The sequence below is a fragment of the Myripristis murdjan genome, chromosome 11 (assembly GCF_902150065.1).
Source record: "Myripristis murdjan chromosome 11, fMyrMur1.1, whole genome shotgun sequence".
In the NCBI taxonomy this organism is placed as follows: Eukaryota; Metazoa; Chordata; class Actinopteri; order Holocentriformes; family Holocentridae; genus Myripristis; species Myripristis murdjan.
Window position 1 is genome coordinate 22,773,497 of NC_043990.1, and position 18,019 is coordinate 22,791,515.

The 18,019-nt window shown below is 41.8% G+C and overlaps 1 protein-coding gene across 1 annotated transcript in view; it reads right to left on the reverse strand.

Moving 5' to 3' along the window:
* Positions 1-18,019, reverse strand: part of csmd2 (CUB and Sushi multiple domains 2) — a 277,838-nt gene that overhangs the window by 232,399 nt on the left and 27,420 nt on the right. Inside the window, exon 3 of the mRNA XM_030063504.1 lies at positions 2,107-2,219. Within this exon, the coding sequence (XP_029919364.1) occupies positions 2,107-2,219 (113 nt within the window). The remainder of the gene's footprint in view (positions 1-2,106; positions 2,220-18,019) is intronic.

An 18,019-nucleotide genomic window follows, 5' to 3' on the forward strand; every position in this document is an offset into this window, starting at 1 on the left:
TTAATGCATGTCCTTGTGTGTGTGTGTGTGTGTGTGTGTGTGTGTGTGTGTGTGTGTGTGTGTGTGTGTGTGTGTGTGTGTACATATGGATGCATGAATACATTTGTGTGTACTTGTAAATGTATATGTGCGGCCCAGATGGCAAATTGGAACGAGATGAGGCAGAGGTCTCATTCCTGATCATTGTCCTCACTCCATTCTATACCAGACTAGAGGACAGAGACAGAGTACAATAGGGGCTGCACCCTCTGCAGAGTCATAAAGCATCTTTAGAGCAGATGCACACTGTTGGAGTGTGTGCATGTGCATGTATGAGCATATGCATGTGTGTGTTGTGGGTGGCTGCATAATGACACACTGATAGAAGCCTGCTGTAAGTGGCATTCAATTTGGGATTAACAGCAAAACGATTCTCTTCTTTGCATACCCCCGGTAGTTCTCACTCTTCAATTAACGTTAACTATAACCTATTGCACGCTAGTATCATGTTAGCACAGTGGGGCCTCTGCGCTTCCTCGTGTGACGTGGGTCAACGCAGTTGGTTTTGCCGGAATTACGTGACATGGGTGACAGGCAATTACAGCAATGCAGTGATTTCCCCTGGTGCGCAATATGCTTCATATTCCTCAACCATGGAACCAAAGTAACCACACTGATGAACAGTCACATTATTCGTTTAGATTTGATGGTGCATGCATGTGTGTCTGAATTTGACTGTGTAGCAGAGACAGAAGAAACGGGAGTGAGATAAAGAAAAATAGTGAAAATTAAAAGGGTAGAAGAGGTAAAAGGACATTCTGTATTTCGCCACTCACATTCATGGCATATAATGAGCATGACCAAAAAGCCAATGAGAGTAGGAAATCACCAAATTAGGTCTCCAGGAGCTCTTGGTTAGGGTTGGAATATACCTTGGTTGTCTTTACCATAACCAAACCATGGTGGCTGCAGAGAATACCACATAGTCTAGTAACCACCCATCAAATTAAAACCTATGCTGCATTGTAAGCTGTAGTTGCAAAAGTAAGCAAACTATGGGAAAGTCTGTACCGTTTACATGTATCTACTCAATCTTAACATATTGCAGCATTCGTTTTTTAACTTCAAGCAAGGGACAATCACATCATCCAAGGTCAGAAGCATGAAAAGTCTGACAGCTTTGCTTCCACTTGTGAGAGAGAGCGAAACACCCCAAATTGCCTCCCAGAGGAGTTAACAACGTTCCCTAACGGTCTCTCTGCTCTTTGTCTTTGATCTTATCTTGTCACGCAATGTGGTCTGAGGCCTCCCGAGTCACTTGATGTTGCTCCATCGAACCACATCCCCACATTCACAATTCCTCAAAAAGACTGACAAACTCTTGTCAGGTAATTAGCTTAATTAGCCGCTCCTCTCGTCCGTCTTTCCCTTCCCTCGCCTCGCCTTTCCTCGTACGTGGGTTTGAAGAGTGCCAGCATTAATATCATCTCGCTATGGGTCATAAAGCATTCCCCTTCACCATCAAAAGAAATATGATAAAGGTCCTTAGTCCTGGCCTGGGAGGAAAGAAAGATGCTAAGCTAGCTGGATCCGATGGCTTAAAAATTAAACAATGCATATTAAGACAATTAGATTAGTGCACACTTCAAATGTTGGCTCTGTAATGTGAAGGCAGTGCCTATCATGATATAGATCATGCTCTATCTCCCTCTGTTTCTCTCCTCTCTGTCTCTCTCTCTCTTTCTGTCTCTCTATCTCTCTCTCTCTCGCTCTCTCGCTCTCTCTCTGAGCATTCGAGAGGTTTTGTCCAGAAGCAGTACAGGGTTTTGACTGTTACACCGGACTATATTGCATCATTTTAAATGTACAGATATTGCCAATACGTGAAGTGTAAGCTGAGAAACACAAAGTGAGGCTGAGTGAATTAGTAATAGCTTTGGGACAGATCCCAACAAACTCAAAGTCACTGGCATGAAGACCCATCAGCAAGCGTCCAAGTAGTGATGGAGAAATGAATTAACCTGCACATATGCCAGAGTCATGTCTGCTGCAGGATCAAAGTGGTCAACAATGACATTTTTTTCTCATTTTTTCTCTCAAAAATAAGAAATATTAAATAAGTATTACCTTCATAGGCAGCCTTAAATCCCTGTCCACTGACAGCGTAGTCAGACAGTAGCCACAGTGTGAGCCTGGAGCCTGTACTCACAATGGGTGAAGGCAGCTGGAACCCCGTTAACCTGGGAACAAATTGACAGAAGGACAATAAGAGTGGGAAAAATACAGATTCAATCAACGGCACAGTTGGTGGCAAGGTCCGGTACGAAGCCCGCTTCAATCAAGCCAGCTGTTCCTCCAGGCATTCAAGGATATATTTTGTATAACAAGGCTCTCAATTATCCACAAATGACAAAAAAAATTCCAAAGCTTCAACAGGACAAAGAACCTCGAGTGATTTATCTAGATCAGTGCAATCACAACTGTGCATCAGCAGAGAATCATAAACACACCAGCCACCATGAGGATGAATAAGCATTTGAACAGTGAACAAACATGAGACTGTCAGATGCAGGTTCCAAGTCAACAACCATTGCTAATAGCCAGCCGGTACGTTTTAGATGTGAAATTCAACTGGAACAGGAAATATGCTCGCTATTTATAGCTGCACAGCTCACCATGTCTGTGGTCAACCTGGTTATCTGAACACATAAGCATGTGCATTTAAATCATGTGTGTTTCCTTGACCAGCAGCATATAGGCATCTAAAACTGTTGGACTAATTAACTATTGTGTGTTCCAGTTTTCTACTGTAGTAATTAATTTTAGGAATGTCACTCATTGTGTCAGTGGTATATCAGCAGAGTAAAGGATCTAATGGCCTGGGGCAAGTAAGTGCAAGCAAGTGTGGGTTGATACTGTCTAAATATTACACTCTATGTCTAAATATTACATATTAAATAAAACATGTTTTTAAGTTTTTTGTTTGTTTGTTTTTTTAAGTTAGATGTATCAGATTACAGATGAATTGTCAAAATGCTGTCTCACTCCTTCCTGAGTCATTTTCTTCTCATTAATTTCCTCATTCAGTTCCACAACTCACTGCCATCCCCTTAGTTTAGATGAGAAATGATAATAAGCATTACCACTGCTTTGCTCATATCAAATGAATGGGTGTCAAAAACAGGCACCAACACTATTCGGTTTCCGGATAATTCACACAGACAGTCGAGCAGACAATTGAGTTATCCTGATTTTTTTTTTTTTTTTTTTTTTTTTTTCCAATGTAAGGATGTAATTACTAATTTTAGGGAGTGTGACATAAAAGTAGAGCTATGAGTAGTTTAAGAAGTTGCTGCTCACATGCACTAATAAATAAAGCACTAATACCATGTTTGAAATGAGCAACACGTAATTAGGAATTTGAGTAATGAGCCCATCTCTTGCGAACGCTCGTCAGACAATTTTTCAGCGGCGGCTCTGCTAGGTTCAGCCATTAAATCCATTTAGCATGTTTGCCACCCACCCCATTATGCCATATAATCTGTATTATAGTAGTGACTGCATAAGCCACACATTAATGAGACACACACAGACACAGACCTATGCAACACGCAAATGAACGCACACGAGCAAAATTGACACTGTTACCTGTGGCGCCTTCCGGAAAATTCCTTCCTCAAGTACCACAGTCCTCTGCTGTATGTGCACCCCACTCCTTGCTATCTATTACACCCCTGCCTTTTATCTGGGAGTGTTAAGAGAGGTCTCAGTAATTCACTTAATCTCTAACTACCACACTGGAGGTAGACTGGAATTGCCAAACACTAGTGGACGAGAGATGAATTGGCCCAAAAACGGAAGAGGACTTTAATATATGCATGATTTCACTCCTTTCTGCGAGATTGTCACGGTGGGATATCAGCTAAACGACGGGACACATGTTCATGCAAATAGCCCCTTCGCTGACCGCAAATTGAGTTGGAAGGCAGCCATCTTGGTTCAGCGGCGCACTGCAGGGACGGAGGGGAGGATGGCGGTGGAGGAGATGGGGAGGGGAGGGGGGGAGTGTGGCGGTAGTAGTTGTGGTGGTGGTGACGCGGGGGGGGGGGGGGGGGGGGGGGGGGGCATGTCTCCAAACTGGGAGGGATTCTTGCCGCATCCAAATCGTGATCATCTGGCGTGAGCTAGATACGGCCCGGATTCATTTTTCCGGACTAAGAGAAAACAAAATGGATACCGTCAGAAAACACACAAAAGCCGGCTTCACACACGAAAGGAGATTAAATATTGCAATGTGATACGGGCTGTGGCAATCTGAGGCGTGCAGCCGGTATTGAGAAAATGCCAGCCAGGGGGATTGCCTGCTATCAGGGAAAAGATGCAAGATATGATTGCGACTGAGAGATACAAAAGAATGGATTTGCAGTTCAGGTGTCTCAAGTGAGTGGTAAATTGATGGAGGGAGGGCGGGAGGGAAGGAGGGACAGAGTGTGAGAAAATGAGAGAGACAGAGAGAGACAAGCTTAAAAAAAACAGTAGCAGGTTTATGAGAAATTGTTGGTAGTCTCTACTTCTTGGAAAGCTGAGGAATCTAAGTAATAAGGGACTCTAAGAAGTCGAATAAGTGTGCGTGCACAGTTTCATGGGTACTGTGTGTGTGTGTGTGTGCGTGCGTGTGCGTGCGCGTGTGAGTGTTTGCATAAGTGCATGCGTGTGTGCATGGGGGGGAGCAGAGGTCTATTAAGAGGGCTTTCCACCTGACTGACCTCAGCATCATCTCAATGAAGAACCTCTGCTTCCAATTATCCCACCACTACCCATGGGAACGAGAGAGAGAGAGAGAGAGAGAGAGAGAGAGAGAGAGAGAGAGAGAGAGAGAGAGAGAGTATGTAAATGGGAGAAAAGAAGATGGGGGGGGGGGGGGGGGACTGGAGAGATTGTAATGAGGAGATGGCCGTGGTGAAGAGTGGGTTCAGGGAGGGCAGAATATGAAAAGGAGCAAGGTGAGAGAGAGAGACTGAATGCAAATTCCAAATATGAGCCAGAATGAGGATGAGTCATGGTAAGATCCTCCATGATTAGGCTTTATAGATATTCAGGGATTCGTGATCGGCTCACATCCGCACAGGTCACGGTCGGAAATAGATTCAAGTAAAAACTGTTTTGCCGGTGCAAATTAATTTCTTAAAGTTTGGATATATCTCTTTGTGGTGTTCATTCCAGGTACATGCATGTTTACAGCTGGCAACAGATAGAGGCTAAATCAGGTCATTTCCTTTAATCATATTCCCTAAGTATGAGAATGTGTGTGTATGTGTGTGTGTACATGTGTGCGTGCGTGTGCCCAGGGTGGAAGGTAAATGGAGTGCTGATACAGCTCATTTTCCCCCAGAAGGAAGGAAGGAGGGGAAAAATAGATACAGCAGCAAGATTTTGATGGGTGAGAGGAGAGGAGACATTAGCCAATAGATGATGGGTGGTAAGAGAAGCAGGAAGTGGGGGGGGCTGGAGGGGCCAGGAATGCATTTTAGTGTGTATGTGTGTTTGTGTGTGTGTGTGTGTGTGTGTGTGTGTGATACAGGACCCTGCACAGCTATAACTTGCCAATGGTCAAGACCAAGGCCTGATGCCGTGGTGTACGCTGTGACCTCTAACTCTCCACTGACTGGCTATCAAACTCAACACTGATGTCCTCCCCCCCCTCCCCCTTTCCCCTACAGTGTTTGTGTGTGTGTGTGTGCACTGTAGGCACACGCAGGTATGTGTGTGTGCGCCTGTGTGACTCATCCCCGGCTCTCCCTACAGTGAAGAAAGTTGACCGCGCCGTGGAGGTTAAAATGACACTTCATTCCCACACACATGATTTGATTCCTCCAGCTAATAGGAAGATTCTCACAAGCAATTAGACTGTACTTCTATCAGCCGTCTTATCCCCTCTGGCCGGGTAAGCTGTAATATACCGCGTCACTTGGCCCAGGGCATGATCTGGCCCTGATAGAGTTTCATGGTTAGCCTTCAGTGCTTTCCATTTGTAGCGCATTAAACTTCATCAAGATTCCCTGCAACTGTGTCACCAGCAGTTTATAGCAAATTCTGACTGAGTACCATTTTTTGGATACTTTTACTTTAAAAGGAACGGGATTTTAAAATATGTAGTTTTTCATTCAGTGTTGTTGTTTTGCCATCACTGGCTCATGATTGTCACCTCTGGCTCACACAAAAGTGTAACATCAACTGTTTGAAACTAACTGCTGAGCAGAGGCTGAATGATCAGTTTATGCCAAAGTGCCAAGGTGAGCTCAGAAGTATGACATAATGTGATATGCGTGTGGAATTAAAAGAGCTTAAATTAAAAAGCAGTATCTGTCGCATGAAAACCAAAAGTACAGACAAGCTATTTGTCACTATAGGGTGAGGAACAGCATTCCCAAGAAAATTGGAAGATAAAAAGGACTGGATAGAAACCAGAGGATCTGCATCTTTTGTAATGAGTATCATAATTTGTTTGAATGTAAACATAATTAATTATAGACAAAGTAATTTCCCAAAGTGTTATTTAAACCGCCCATTTATGTTTAAATTAATTTTGTCATTACATTCAGATAAGCCACGAGTTACTCATAAACGAGGTGCCTTTTTGAACAATGTCTTTCCTCTGTTTAAGTGGCATTTGTTGCACTTTAGCCATGCCGTGCGCCATCATTTTGTTACTGCTGTATGTTCAGTTTGTGCTCCATACCATATCATCATAGCTGTGAGTAAATGAAGTAAAATAAATTTAGAAAACATGAAATGAGAGCAAGGCTAGAATCTGAAGTGCTTTCCACGCAGAGAGAGGCCTATCGGTTGATTTCTCCTGAGTCATCCCACTGGTTTTAATGGGAATTCAAAGTGCCTTTCACCGATCAGAACGCAACCTCATTTTATATTCTTCCCTCGCCCGTTTGATTGACTCCTTAGCTGCATCCATTATTCTCAACTGGCCACAACAGGTAACTATTAGAGCTAGCGCAGCACTATAATATGGAGTTTTAGCGAGTGATATTGTCAGTTGTGGATGTTCTCACATCAACTCTACTACTAAAAGCCTCCAAAGTTCAAGTTTTTAGTAAGTGATCTCTACAGCAGTGTTAGCCGGGAAAGCATTTTCCAACACATCATTGTAGTGCTAGAGAGACAAGTACCTATTTCTGTTCCAACAAGAGGGATATTTTGACTTTGCTCAACAGCTGATTGGTCTTACCAGGGATCAGACAATACTGGTACCCTACAAGGGGAACTAAAGCCCACCAAACCCTGCTGGCATGGATTACTGTAGAAAATGCAGCCCCTAAAACTCCATTTTATTACAGTCTTTCACTCTAAAATTGTCCATACTTGTCCGGGCAGAATGCAGTAATAAAAAGGTTTTGCAACAATTTGTGAATCCCCCAAAAATGAGCGGTAAAGTTGAGCACGTATGGTATCAGTGGATTTTTAACACGACTGACTGTCTGTCACAAAAAGCAATCAAATTCAAAAAGAGGCTGTGGCGTGCAGTCACTGGCTCCTATCTGTATTCGTGTGACATCAGACAGTGTTCGCGCCTTACAGTTGAATGGTGGAAGTGTGGAAAAACCTCTGATGTCTCTGACAGTGAATGCTGATGGTGTGATAATCAACCCCAGTCAGCACCAATGGAGAGACAAACCGCAGTGAAGTCATTAACAAACCAGCATCTCAAGAGACACAGAGAGAGAGAGAGAAAGAGAGAGAGAGAGAGAGAGAGAGACAGAGAGAGAGAGAGAGAAGGGGGGCTGATATAAAGAGATAGGGCAGAGTGGATGGGAGGGCGAGAGGAGAATGAAGATAAGAGTGGGAGGAGAAAATATTAACAGCGACTTGAGGAGAGGTGAACAGATGAGATGCTCAGGAGAAAACAGCAACAGCTAAAAAACAAAGTGTGTGGAGGTGGGAGGGGGTGGGCGGGGGGGCTGCGGTGGGAGGGGGGCTGCAAAAAATAGATAGAATACAGAAACCGAAGCGAGGTAGAAAGCACAATAATGGAAAATGAACTCGTGTGGGGAGAAGGAGGGAGTGAGGGAGAAACGAATCCGATGATGAAAACAAGTGAATAATTTACAGTGTCAGAACAGTGATAGAACGTCTTACTCATCTGCCCTGTTCATTTTGGGCCATAAAAAGGCACGGGTGGCAACACAGGACTGATTAGTTGTCATTTGCTCTACAGAATAGCTAAACTCATCACCAGCTAGATTAATGGATTTGTGTGTGTGTGTGTGTGTGTGCAGGAGTTATGAGACACTGTACCAACGGCGCAGCCTTACCAGATATGCCTGCTCCATGGTCGTACATTATATCTGCTTCTATGATTATGGCTTACCTAAGGGTTATGAAGGGTTATTAGCATGCACACACACACACACACACACACACACACACACACACACAGACTGAGTCTAACTTCCCCTGGAGTGTCTGCTGGTCAGTGAGTGAGTGATACGATTGGCTTATCTTCAGGCTATCTGCACTCCATTAACAGTGCATTACATTTCCCTGATGCTATCTGCATTTGTTCAGTAACATAGACACCTCTGAAGCACCACAGTGGGCAGCACAGCCGAGGCCTATGGAGAGAAAAGCCCAGCCAAGGCCACTGACTGCTGTGAGACAGCAAAAAAAAAGACAGCAGTACAGTCTTTTGGCCACTAAGGGCAGTGCTGGGCATTTGTTAAACAGAGTAGAACATCTGATCGTTAAAGGGGCTAAAAGCTATAAAATGATCACTACATTTGATTCCTAATATTTAGTAGTAACTGGATTACTACTGTCTTTGTTGCACTGCCCAATATTTATAATGAAGACATAAATGTAAGTTGACATGGAATTGATGGTTGTAAAATTATGGCATTTTTAAAAGACTACCACTAGCACTGAGGCTACGTGGTGTTGACTGGTTTCATTCATACGCATACAAATGTGTATGTTCTTAGCCACTGTCTGATCATTTCCAACATTTCAATGTATTTGTTGGTTTGACAATGACACAATTTTATTCTGGCCTTATTTCTTGCTTTCTGGTGACTTTTTAGGCATATTACTGTGAAAATGCAAGCAAATTATCATGTACAACGCCTACACATGTGCCAAATGAAGCATACTGTTTTCTACCAATACAAAGAACTGTCTGGATCTATCTGGATTTGTAGCTTACCAAGACATTAAACATGATTTAAAGCATTTTGTCTAAATCAAATAATATATTGACTCATTAAATTTACAGACACATCAGTCTGCCTGGCGGTGCTTTCAGCGAAACTGAATAACTACTAATGAGGTAACCATGGATACTGCGTTTTTGGTGGAGCATCACTTTCCAGCAACAACAGTGATAGTGTAAGTCTGACATTTTTGGTGTTACTGGTGTACCATATATAGTAAATGGGCAGAACATGACATGTCGAAGTATAAGAGAAAACTGGGAGGAATGAAACTCTGTAGGAAAGCGGCGGGAAAAAATATCAGGAGGACTGGCAAATATGGTACTTATTGATATAATCTGTCACATAGTTCTTTGTTTTGCATCTCAATTGTACAAACACAAATAAATGTACGCATACAAATGTTGCGAAAAAAAAAACAAAAAAAAAAAACACACAAAACATTGCAGATTTATATACCGAATCAAGTCATAGAAAATAAATAAATATATATATATATATAACCCTAACCCATGAAAGGGTTCATAATTAGAAAGCGGTCCTTAGTGGAAACATAAAATGAACAGCACAGAGGTTGTGTCAGACAGAGGTGAGGAATTTAAGAGAAGTAGGGAATTGCTTCCTTTGTTCATTTGTTCCCCCTTTGCGCAGAGATAAGTCAATTACACTTACAGCAAACAAATCAAGGCTGACAAATGAAACAAAGTGACGTTCGCACGCACGCTGTGTTTCTCCCCGCGCCGCACAAATCGCTTTACAATAATCCTCGGGCAGAGAAACAATTAGGGATAAAATAAAACTAATTCAATGTCGTGCCACTCTTGCCCCCCAGCAAAGTGACTAAGCTAAGTGGTAGCCATGAGATATGCTGTTGTTTACCCGCCTGTGCCTGCGTGTGTATGTGTATTTGTCTGGTTGAGTGGCTAGACCAATTATGACATACAAGCATGTAGGTAAATGATGAAGGGCGGAAATGGAGGAACTCAAAGAGAGAGGGAGAACAATACGACGCCACGGATAATGTACACTGGGAAAGTCAGAGTATTTTGTGCCCACACATCAGCGACCACCATAGGCGCTAATTTATTTCCACTGGAAGCATAAACTACTTACATTGACTGCGTGTGAGTGAGCAGCAATAGTCAGAGAGCACAGCGTGTTGACAGTTTTAAAAATGCAACTATAAGATCACAATCATGATAAGTAGCCCGGGCCATTTGATACCATCAGAGAGCGAACTGAAACTAACCTGCGAAAATGGAAAGAGAAACAAGATTGATCCCAAACTTCACCCACAGAGCTTTGCTCAAACCCACACAATGTGATTTTAAATTCCAGTGCAGATAAAATGAGGTACAAGACATCTAGATATTTCTTATTTGATGGAATGGTGCAACCATAAAACAATGGCGTCTTGGGTTTGAGTGTTTCTCTCAATATAAGTGTGATGGAGCTTCAGTGATGATGTGGGGCCTTCTTATTTTAGATTCAATCTCTGATGTTTATCTCGAGTTGTTATGCTTCTCAGATAAAGGTTATTAATATTACTATTAGCAGCAGCGGTAACAGCAGTAAAGGTTGATCTCTGCTAAAAATAAACTGATTACGCATCGCACGAAGACAGTAAAATGATGTGTTGATGAGTCAGTCTCATAAGCATCAAGTTTTCTGATGCATAACAAATTGAGTTCGCTAAGTACAGCAGTGTGAGGACTCTGGCGTGATGGAGATGTAAATAGAAAAAAAAAAAATAAATAAGAATAAAATAAAAATCGAATGTAGACTTTGGAAGGGGCTGAGTGCAATGTTGCCTTTCCCAGCATCTTAGATTAAAAGGATAAAAGGATATGCTATTTATCCCAATTCAACCTCTTTTCCCTTTCACATACACACACACACACACACACACACCCAATCCCTTTTCCACTAATGAAGCATCTCTCTCTGTCTGTCTGTCTCGCTCCCTCGCTCTCCCTCTCCCGCTGCCGTCTTTTGAACTGCAAGGCCTCCAGACCTTCACATTAATTATTCAAATCATGATTCCACAGATAGGGAGCATGTTTGCATGTATGTGTTTGCGTGCGCGCTTGCTGTGTGAGGCTTTAAGTCAGAGCCTGTGAGGCTCCTTCAAAAGACCCCTGATGCTCTGAGCCTGCAGTCCAAATTTCATCATGTGTACCTCTCTCCCGCTCCCTCTGATCTTCCCTTTCTCCCTCACTCCGCAGAGGGATGGCACTAATAAACTTCAAAACAAGGTTGGGCAGAAGATCTGATTAGCCAGCAGGGCTAACAGGGACACAGTGACCGATGGAGCACCGAACCAATGCTATTTACTTTCTGCCCGTCACTCTTCTTTCGCTCCTGTGGCAGGAATGATCAAAGAGCTGCAGAAGGAAGGAGACAGTGAGGAGATGAGGAGGAGGGGACGTGGCAGTATTGAAGAGCAGCACTGTAACTGATTGAGAATTAGCCACTGGCCATCACAAACACTGATTTACTCAAATGCCATTCCTCTTTTGATTCTCTCTCTGCCTCTCTATCTTTCTGCGCTCGTAAATCTCATAAATAAAGTCTTCGCTATCATTTAATTATCTGTCTTGGTCTTTCTTGGGGTATCTCTGATATGGAGAATGGATTTGTCTGCCCTATTGTGGTTACTTTATCTATTAATATCATTCTATTTCATTTCTATAGACTGATTCATATCATTTGTGTTTGAGTATTGATGGAATCCAGCGCATTGACAGCACAATATGAAATTAATCCTCAGCTTCCGAGCAACTCCATAAGCAAGAGGCCGTGGTGCAACTGGTCACCTGCAACAAGTGTCTAATTACATGGCAAGCAAATCCTTTTGACACAGCAAAGCTAGGGTTTGTGCGCGCGCGAGTGTGTGTGCGAGCGTGTGCTCACATGAGATGTGTGTGTTTTATCCATTATCACGTTTCACAAGGTGTTCGGATAACTAATTAGACTGCTACGCTCTGTGTGTCTCCGAGGGAAGAGCGAGAGAAAACAAAAAGGAAAGGGTGAAATCAAGAAAGAGAAACGTGACTGCAGAAACACTGATGAAAAAACGGCAAAATCAACACAGGCTGGGAAAAATATGCCGGGGATTTGCCTAAGCCACAAAACAAATGGCACACAAGGAGAACGTCTGTACTGCGGCATCTCATTACCTATTATTAGGAAGATTACAGCTAACATCAGTAAGCATCATTCCTTGTGTGAGTTCAATTCTTCTTCTTCTTTTGGGGTATTTTGTTTACTTCAATTTGGGGGGGTTTTATTGTTGGGGTGAGTGTCACGTCAGCCGTGTCTGAATGATGCAATGCAGAATGCAAACAGTCGTCTGCAAGTTTGAGCCCCAAAAAAACTGGTTTTATCTTTTTCAACTCGGGGCATGAATAACAACATGCACTGCAGAACATCATCATTATCTTATGATGATTTAGAAAAAAGAAAAAAAAAATTAAAGCTCCCAGCTCCGCCCTGCCAAAACCCACAGACACACACTCACTTAATAAATAGCACCTTTCTAACCTAGCCCACGAGCAAATGAGGAAGGAGAAATTAGTTAGAGACATGGCAGGGAATGTTTAATGCATGCGGTCAAATTTATATGCATTTTGAGTGGTGGCAAGGGTAGGGCGCAAAAATGGAGGAGATTGCTCAAATGGTTGGCTCCCATCGATTTATGAAACCATAGTGCACATGACTGCGTATGGTATTTAACGGTCACAGGAAACTGGTCCTTCCTGCTTCCTCATCCTGAAAAAGCTTTGGCTGTTGTGTTATTTGTTAAGAGGCAACAGCAGGCAAACACGGTGACGGATGACAGAGAGGTTATTCCATTTGAGAAGTGCTGTCTTTCAAATGCCACAGGATGCAATTAAAAGAAATTACAGATTGCCAGGTCATTTTTTTTTATTAATAATAGTAATCTTGATGTTATTTTATCACTGCTTGATGAAATACACAATAAGGAGTCACACTCAGTACCGATATTGTGCTTCAGGTGCACGTGTGACTCACTTGATTTGCATAAGTGGTCTTAATAAGTAAGGCCTGAAATCAGAGAAAGCCGCACTCATTAGGAGTTTGTACATGGTCATGATTAGTAATTAATAAACAAGATCCTACACTGAATGATAGCAGGCAATTCATATTATCCAAAGTAAGAAAACAGACCTTTTGGTAATAAAAAGCATTTAGTGGGACGTGTGGTCGATCAAGGGCGCCTGGGCATCGCCCCTCCTGAAATTCCAATTGTGAAATACATATTTTAATGACTGATATGATTGTGTGGTGTGTGTTCAGCTGTTACTCTCACATAAATCCTACGTTGTTACAGAACCATATGATGACTAATAAACTGCTGCAATCTACGCCTGTGTGCCGAAGATGTACTTTTCTCCACCCGACGGCAGGAGGTGTGTAATATGATCGGTTTTTCCCAGTGGCCATGATGGTTCGACACGGCACGCCGAAAATAACTGGATTTGTGGCAATTTTACCAGTTTGGGAGATTTTCTGCCACAGGGATTACAGGAAAGATGATCATACAGGCAGCTTTTCCCATATTGATTGTTTTAGGTGTTGATCAATGTCGACAGTCCTTTGTTTTGGCTGTTGTACGGTGGTGATGATTGTGAAGTGAAAGCAGTTTTTAAGTCGCCACAAAAAGATACTTTTTTTTTTAAGGAAACTAGCTGGCTCTCTGCTTCACTGTATGATGCATGAAGACAACCAAAATCCAATCCAAGAGTGAAAAGTCACACCACAACACTGTTTTTTTTTGTTTTTTTTTTAGATATGGCCTACATTTTATTAACTATTGTCTCAATACTCATATTTTTGGAACTGTTCCCAGTGAGCAACATATTCATCTGCTGCATAGTGACTTTTAGCTTTACACCTTCAATGCTAACAAATACCTAACCACATGCACTTCCAATGAAAGAAAAGAAGTCCTTGTTACTTCACTACAGTGTGTTTAAAAAACAAATAAATAAATTTAAAAAAAAATATTATTTTTAACTTCACAAATCTCCCTTATAAAACCTCCAGACATCGCTAGAAACCATTTAAAATTACTTTGAAAAACTTGAATTAATTAACAATTAGTTTTAGAGCCGCAACAAGTTGTCACTATTTAACTATATGCTATCCACTATTGAGATAATGCTAATTATGTAAAATGCATGCTTAAATAACAGCATGTAGCACCAAAGCTCAAAGTTCTCATCACTTACTGAAGATGACCAATGGGATAGAGTCTCCAATATTTTGTGAATTCCCTTCACAGAATTGTGCCAAACTAGACACACAGAGGTGTTAACAATGTATAAGTGATCATCATTACATAAAGATTGTTTTTAATTTCTAGCCATTACTGAAGCAGCCCATGTATCCCAAGGAACAAACTTGATAGGATTGAGCATGGGGAAGTGTCGATAGCAACACACACAATGAGTGATACAGGATATAAATTCACAGCCATCTCGTTGATTATTTCTCTAATCTGGGTTTATAGGGCCTAATAATTCTGCTTCAGGGGTGAGCCGATGCCATAAATCTCAGCATCGTTTCACTTTTTCCCAGTGCGAGATGATGAAAAACAAACTATCACTCTTCCTCCTGTTTTTAGCAGTCTGCCGTTAAAGCTGGCGCTGATAAGTGGCAGTCTCTCCATTAACAGCTCAGGCTCAAAGGAACTATAAATCCAAGGTGTCTGTGTGTGTGTGTGTGTGTGTGTGTGTGTGTGTGTGTGTGTGTGTGTGTGTGTGTGTGTGTGTCTGCGTGTGCGTGTGTGTGTGTGCGTGTGTGTGTGTGTGTGTGTGTGTGTGTGTGTGTGTGTGTGTGTGTGTGTGTGCGTGTGCATGTGCATGTGTTTGGTTGTGTGTATGAATGCCTCTATGTGCATGCATGTAGCCCCCTGTGTGTTTGTGTTCATGCATCTGTGTATGTGTGTGTGGGTGTGTGAGAGCATGTGTGTGCACACTGATGAATAACAGACTCAATCACAACCACCATGTATAAATAAAATTGTAGAGGTGAAGCCATATTTCTAGCATTCATGTCCCTGACACTCACACTCTAACACATACACACACACACACACACACACACACACACACACACACACACAGTCACAGACTTCCTCTTCACCTCCTACTTTGAATGTCACAAGAGTTTACACATAGGCACGTGCGGCTCAGTATTAACAAAACAGGAACATGTGTACGAGCACACACACTCGGCACGTGAGAGCGACGTCGTCCATGTACCGAAGTCATTACCCAAAGTACGTGTTGTGAGAGATTGATGGCCAAGGCCTTCACTGGGAAAGACTTACAGCCATGGCGTCACCAGCTCTCATCCTGAATCACAGACAATGGTTCTTTACAAGCTTCACCCACTGAGTGACACAGTGTGCATCCACACTTAGGACGCGACACACACAAACACACCAAATGCTGGGAGAGGACGCAGGAGACACACATAATTCAAGTTTTCAGAGATCTATGCTCACACTTTAGCATATACCATTATAAGTATAGGATAGCAGGCAAGTGCTATCATTAGCTCCAAGGTGAGAAAATTTGTGCTTATAGTGGCTAAATGCTGAGTATGTGATATATATCTTTCTCTAGCAGTTTTGTGTAGAAGACTGGTCAAATGTGCAAGAAATATAACCAAAAATTTGATTAGAATTGGCATTGTATTATTGAACCGATTACATAACTTTATTGATACTTTGATTGTGGCAAAACAAGCATCTAATGGTTGGTACACAAAGTAATTAAAAAAATCATTGCAAGCCATCTCAGGCTAACATTAATATGAGCTAATTAGATTGTTTTTTAGCTAATTACAATTAGCTGTGTTGCTGTTCATTGCGTTATTGAATAACACTGGCAACGCCATCAACAATCTACCAGGTAACGCTCAACTACTGTATTATTTTTATATGAATCAAAATCTACAGTCACAAGGTTATTTTCAGAGCGGGGAGCTGTGAGATGATTTGTGAGGTGGAAGAAGAATAATGCACAAATGCTATTTTACCTTTTATGCTATTTTCATTTATTTCATGTTTTTGGCTTTTGTAAGCCCCCTGTGATAATTAATCAAAATAAACTGCTGAAAATTATTAATTGGATGAACTGTTCTGTACTCTGCACGAACAGCCTGTGAGGGGGGTCATAAGAAAGGACTGGTTTGTTTTAGGGGTCAATAAGCTCTGAAAAGAATGAGAAATTATGATTTAAAGCAAATTGAAGCCAATTTCCATGAAAAGCATAACCATTTCTGAAACAATATGACAAATATAGAAAGATGGATTTTTATTAGTAGTATGAGTAGTAGTAGTAGTATTATGTGTGTGTGCACATGTGCATAGGTGCATATGCATGTAATGTTATCATTTTATGTGAATATCAGTAAACCTTGATTTTGTTGACACTGAATCAGCTTGCTGAGATGGACTGCACACTAACCTAGTTCCTTCTTTGTAAGCACACAGGCTGTGCACACACAAGCCTTCTGTCTCTCTTTCTCACACACACAAGCTCACACTGTGACACCCTATCCTCACAGCTCTGAGAAGCGAGTGTGGTGTTAATGCCACTCCCAGCACCATGCTCCAGTGCTCCTTATTTAGGTCTTATCTAGCCCGCAGGCTGAAAATCTGTGCCTTCCACGCCTCCTACCCTCCCTCTCTTCCCCGCCCCTGCCAGACTGCCAGGCCTTAAGTCTCTCTCTGCTCCTCTGTTCCGTCACTCCATCACTTCCTTCACTGAGAGAGGAAAGCATATGGAGAGAGATGCCTTAACACACCTGAACAGGTTTCCTCTCTGTGTTCAAATGTGCACTCAGACTGGCAGTTACAAGGTAAAATGTGACTCTTTTACATCAATTAATTTGGAGTGACTGCAGAGTTCCAGTAATAAGTGCAAAGAAGAAGAAAGATAATTCAAAGTGAGTGAGCAGGTAGAGGCTCAGTGTCTTCAGTGTCTTGCTCGAGGGCACATTAGCTATTACTGCAATTAAAACTCGGACGTTTAGTTATGGGATGGCCTTTCTGACCAGGAGAACGTCAAATCACAGGACTTGGAATCCAGGACAGTAGGAAAGATTTAATCTATCTAGTCATTTTATTACATCTTGCAGTCGATTTATTTCATTCAAATTTATATTTTTAGTTGTTAACTATGATATGCTGTACCTAACATGAACTGCGAACTTTTATTTGTTTAATTATTTATTTATTATAGTTGATTTATGCTTTAAATTGCTTTTGCTATGCAAGTCAGTAGTTACAAAAGTTTGTTTTTTCTTTATTTTAATGTTAGATAAAATAAAAGAAAGCCTGACCTTGCTTGCATACATTCCTATGCTGAGCCCAGAGAATTTTTTTTTCTTTTTTTTACATTTATTAGTGCACATTTAGATGTCTGTCAAGCAGCTCTCAGTGTTTCCTTTTTCTTTTCTGTATTATTTATTTATTTTTTATTTTTTTTACACATCCTTATCAGTGGATATGACTCTGCATAACACTGCTGATGGACTGTGGATATGATATGTTTCTTAAAGCAGGTAAAACTAATTTTTAAAAGCAATTTGAGTCAACAAATCCATTTTCTGCTTGAGGTGCTGCACTCCAACTTCTTCCAATCCGAAGTAACTAGTAGCTTGTAAAATGAGACTTTCAAAGTAGTTTCCCCAAAACTGAGGGCCCCTGCGCGCTCCCGCAGGAAGACCTTCTCACCTCTACACCATCTCTGGAAGCTGCTGCTCAGCCCCTTTCGCAGCAA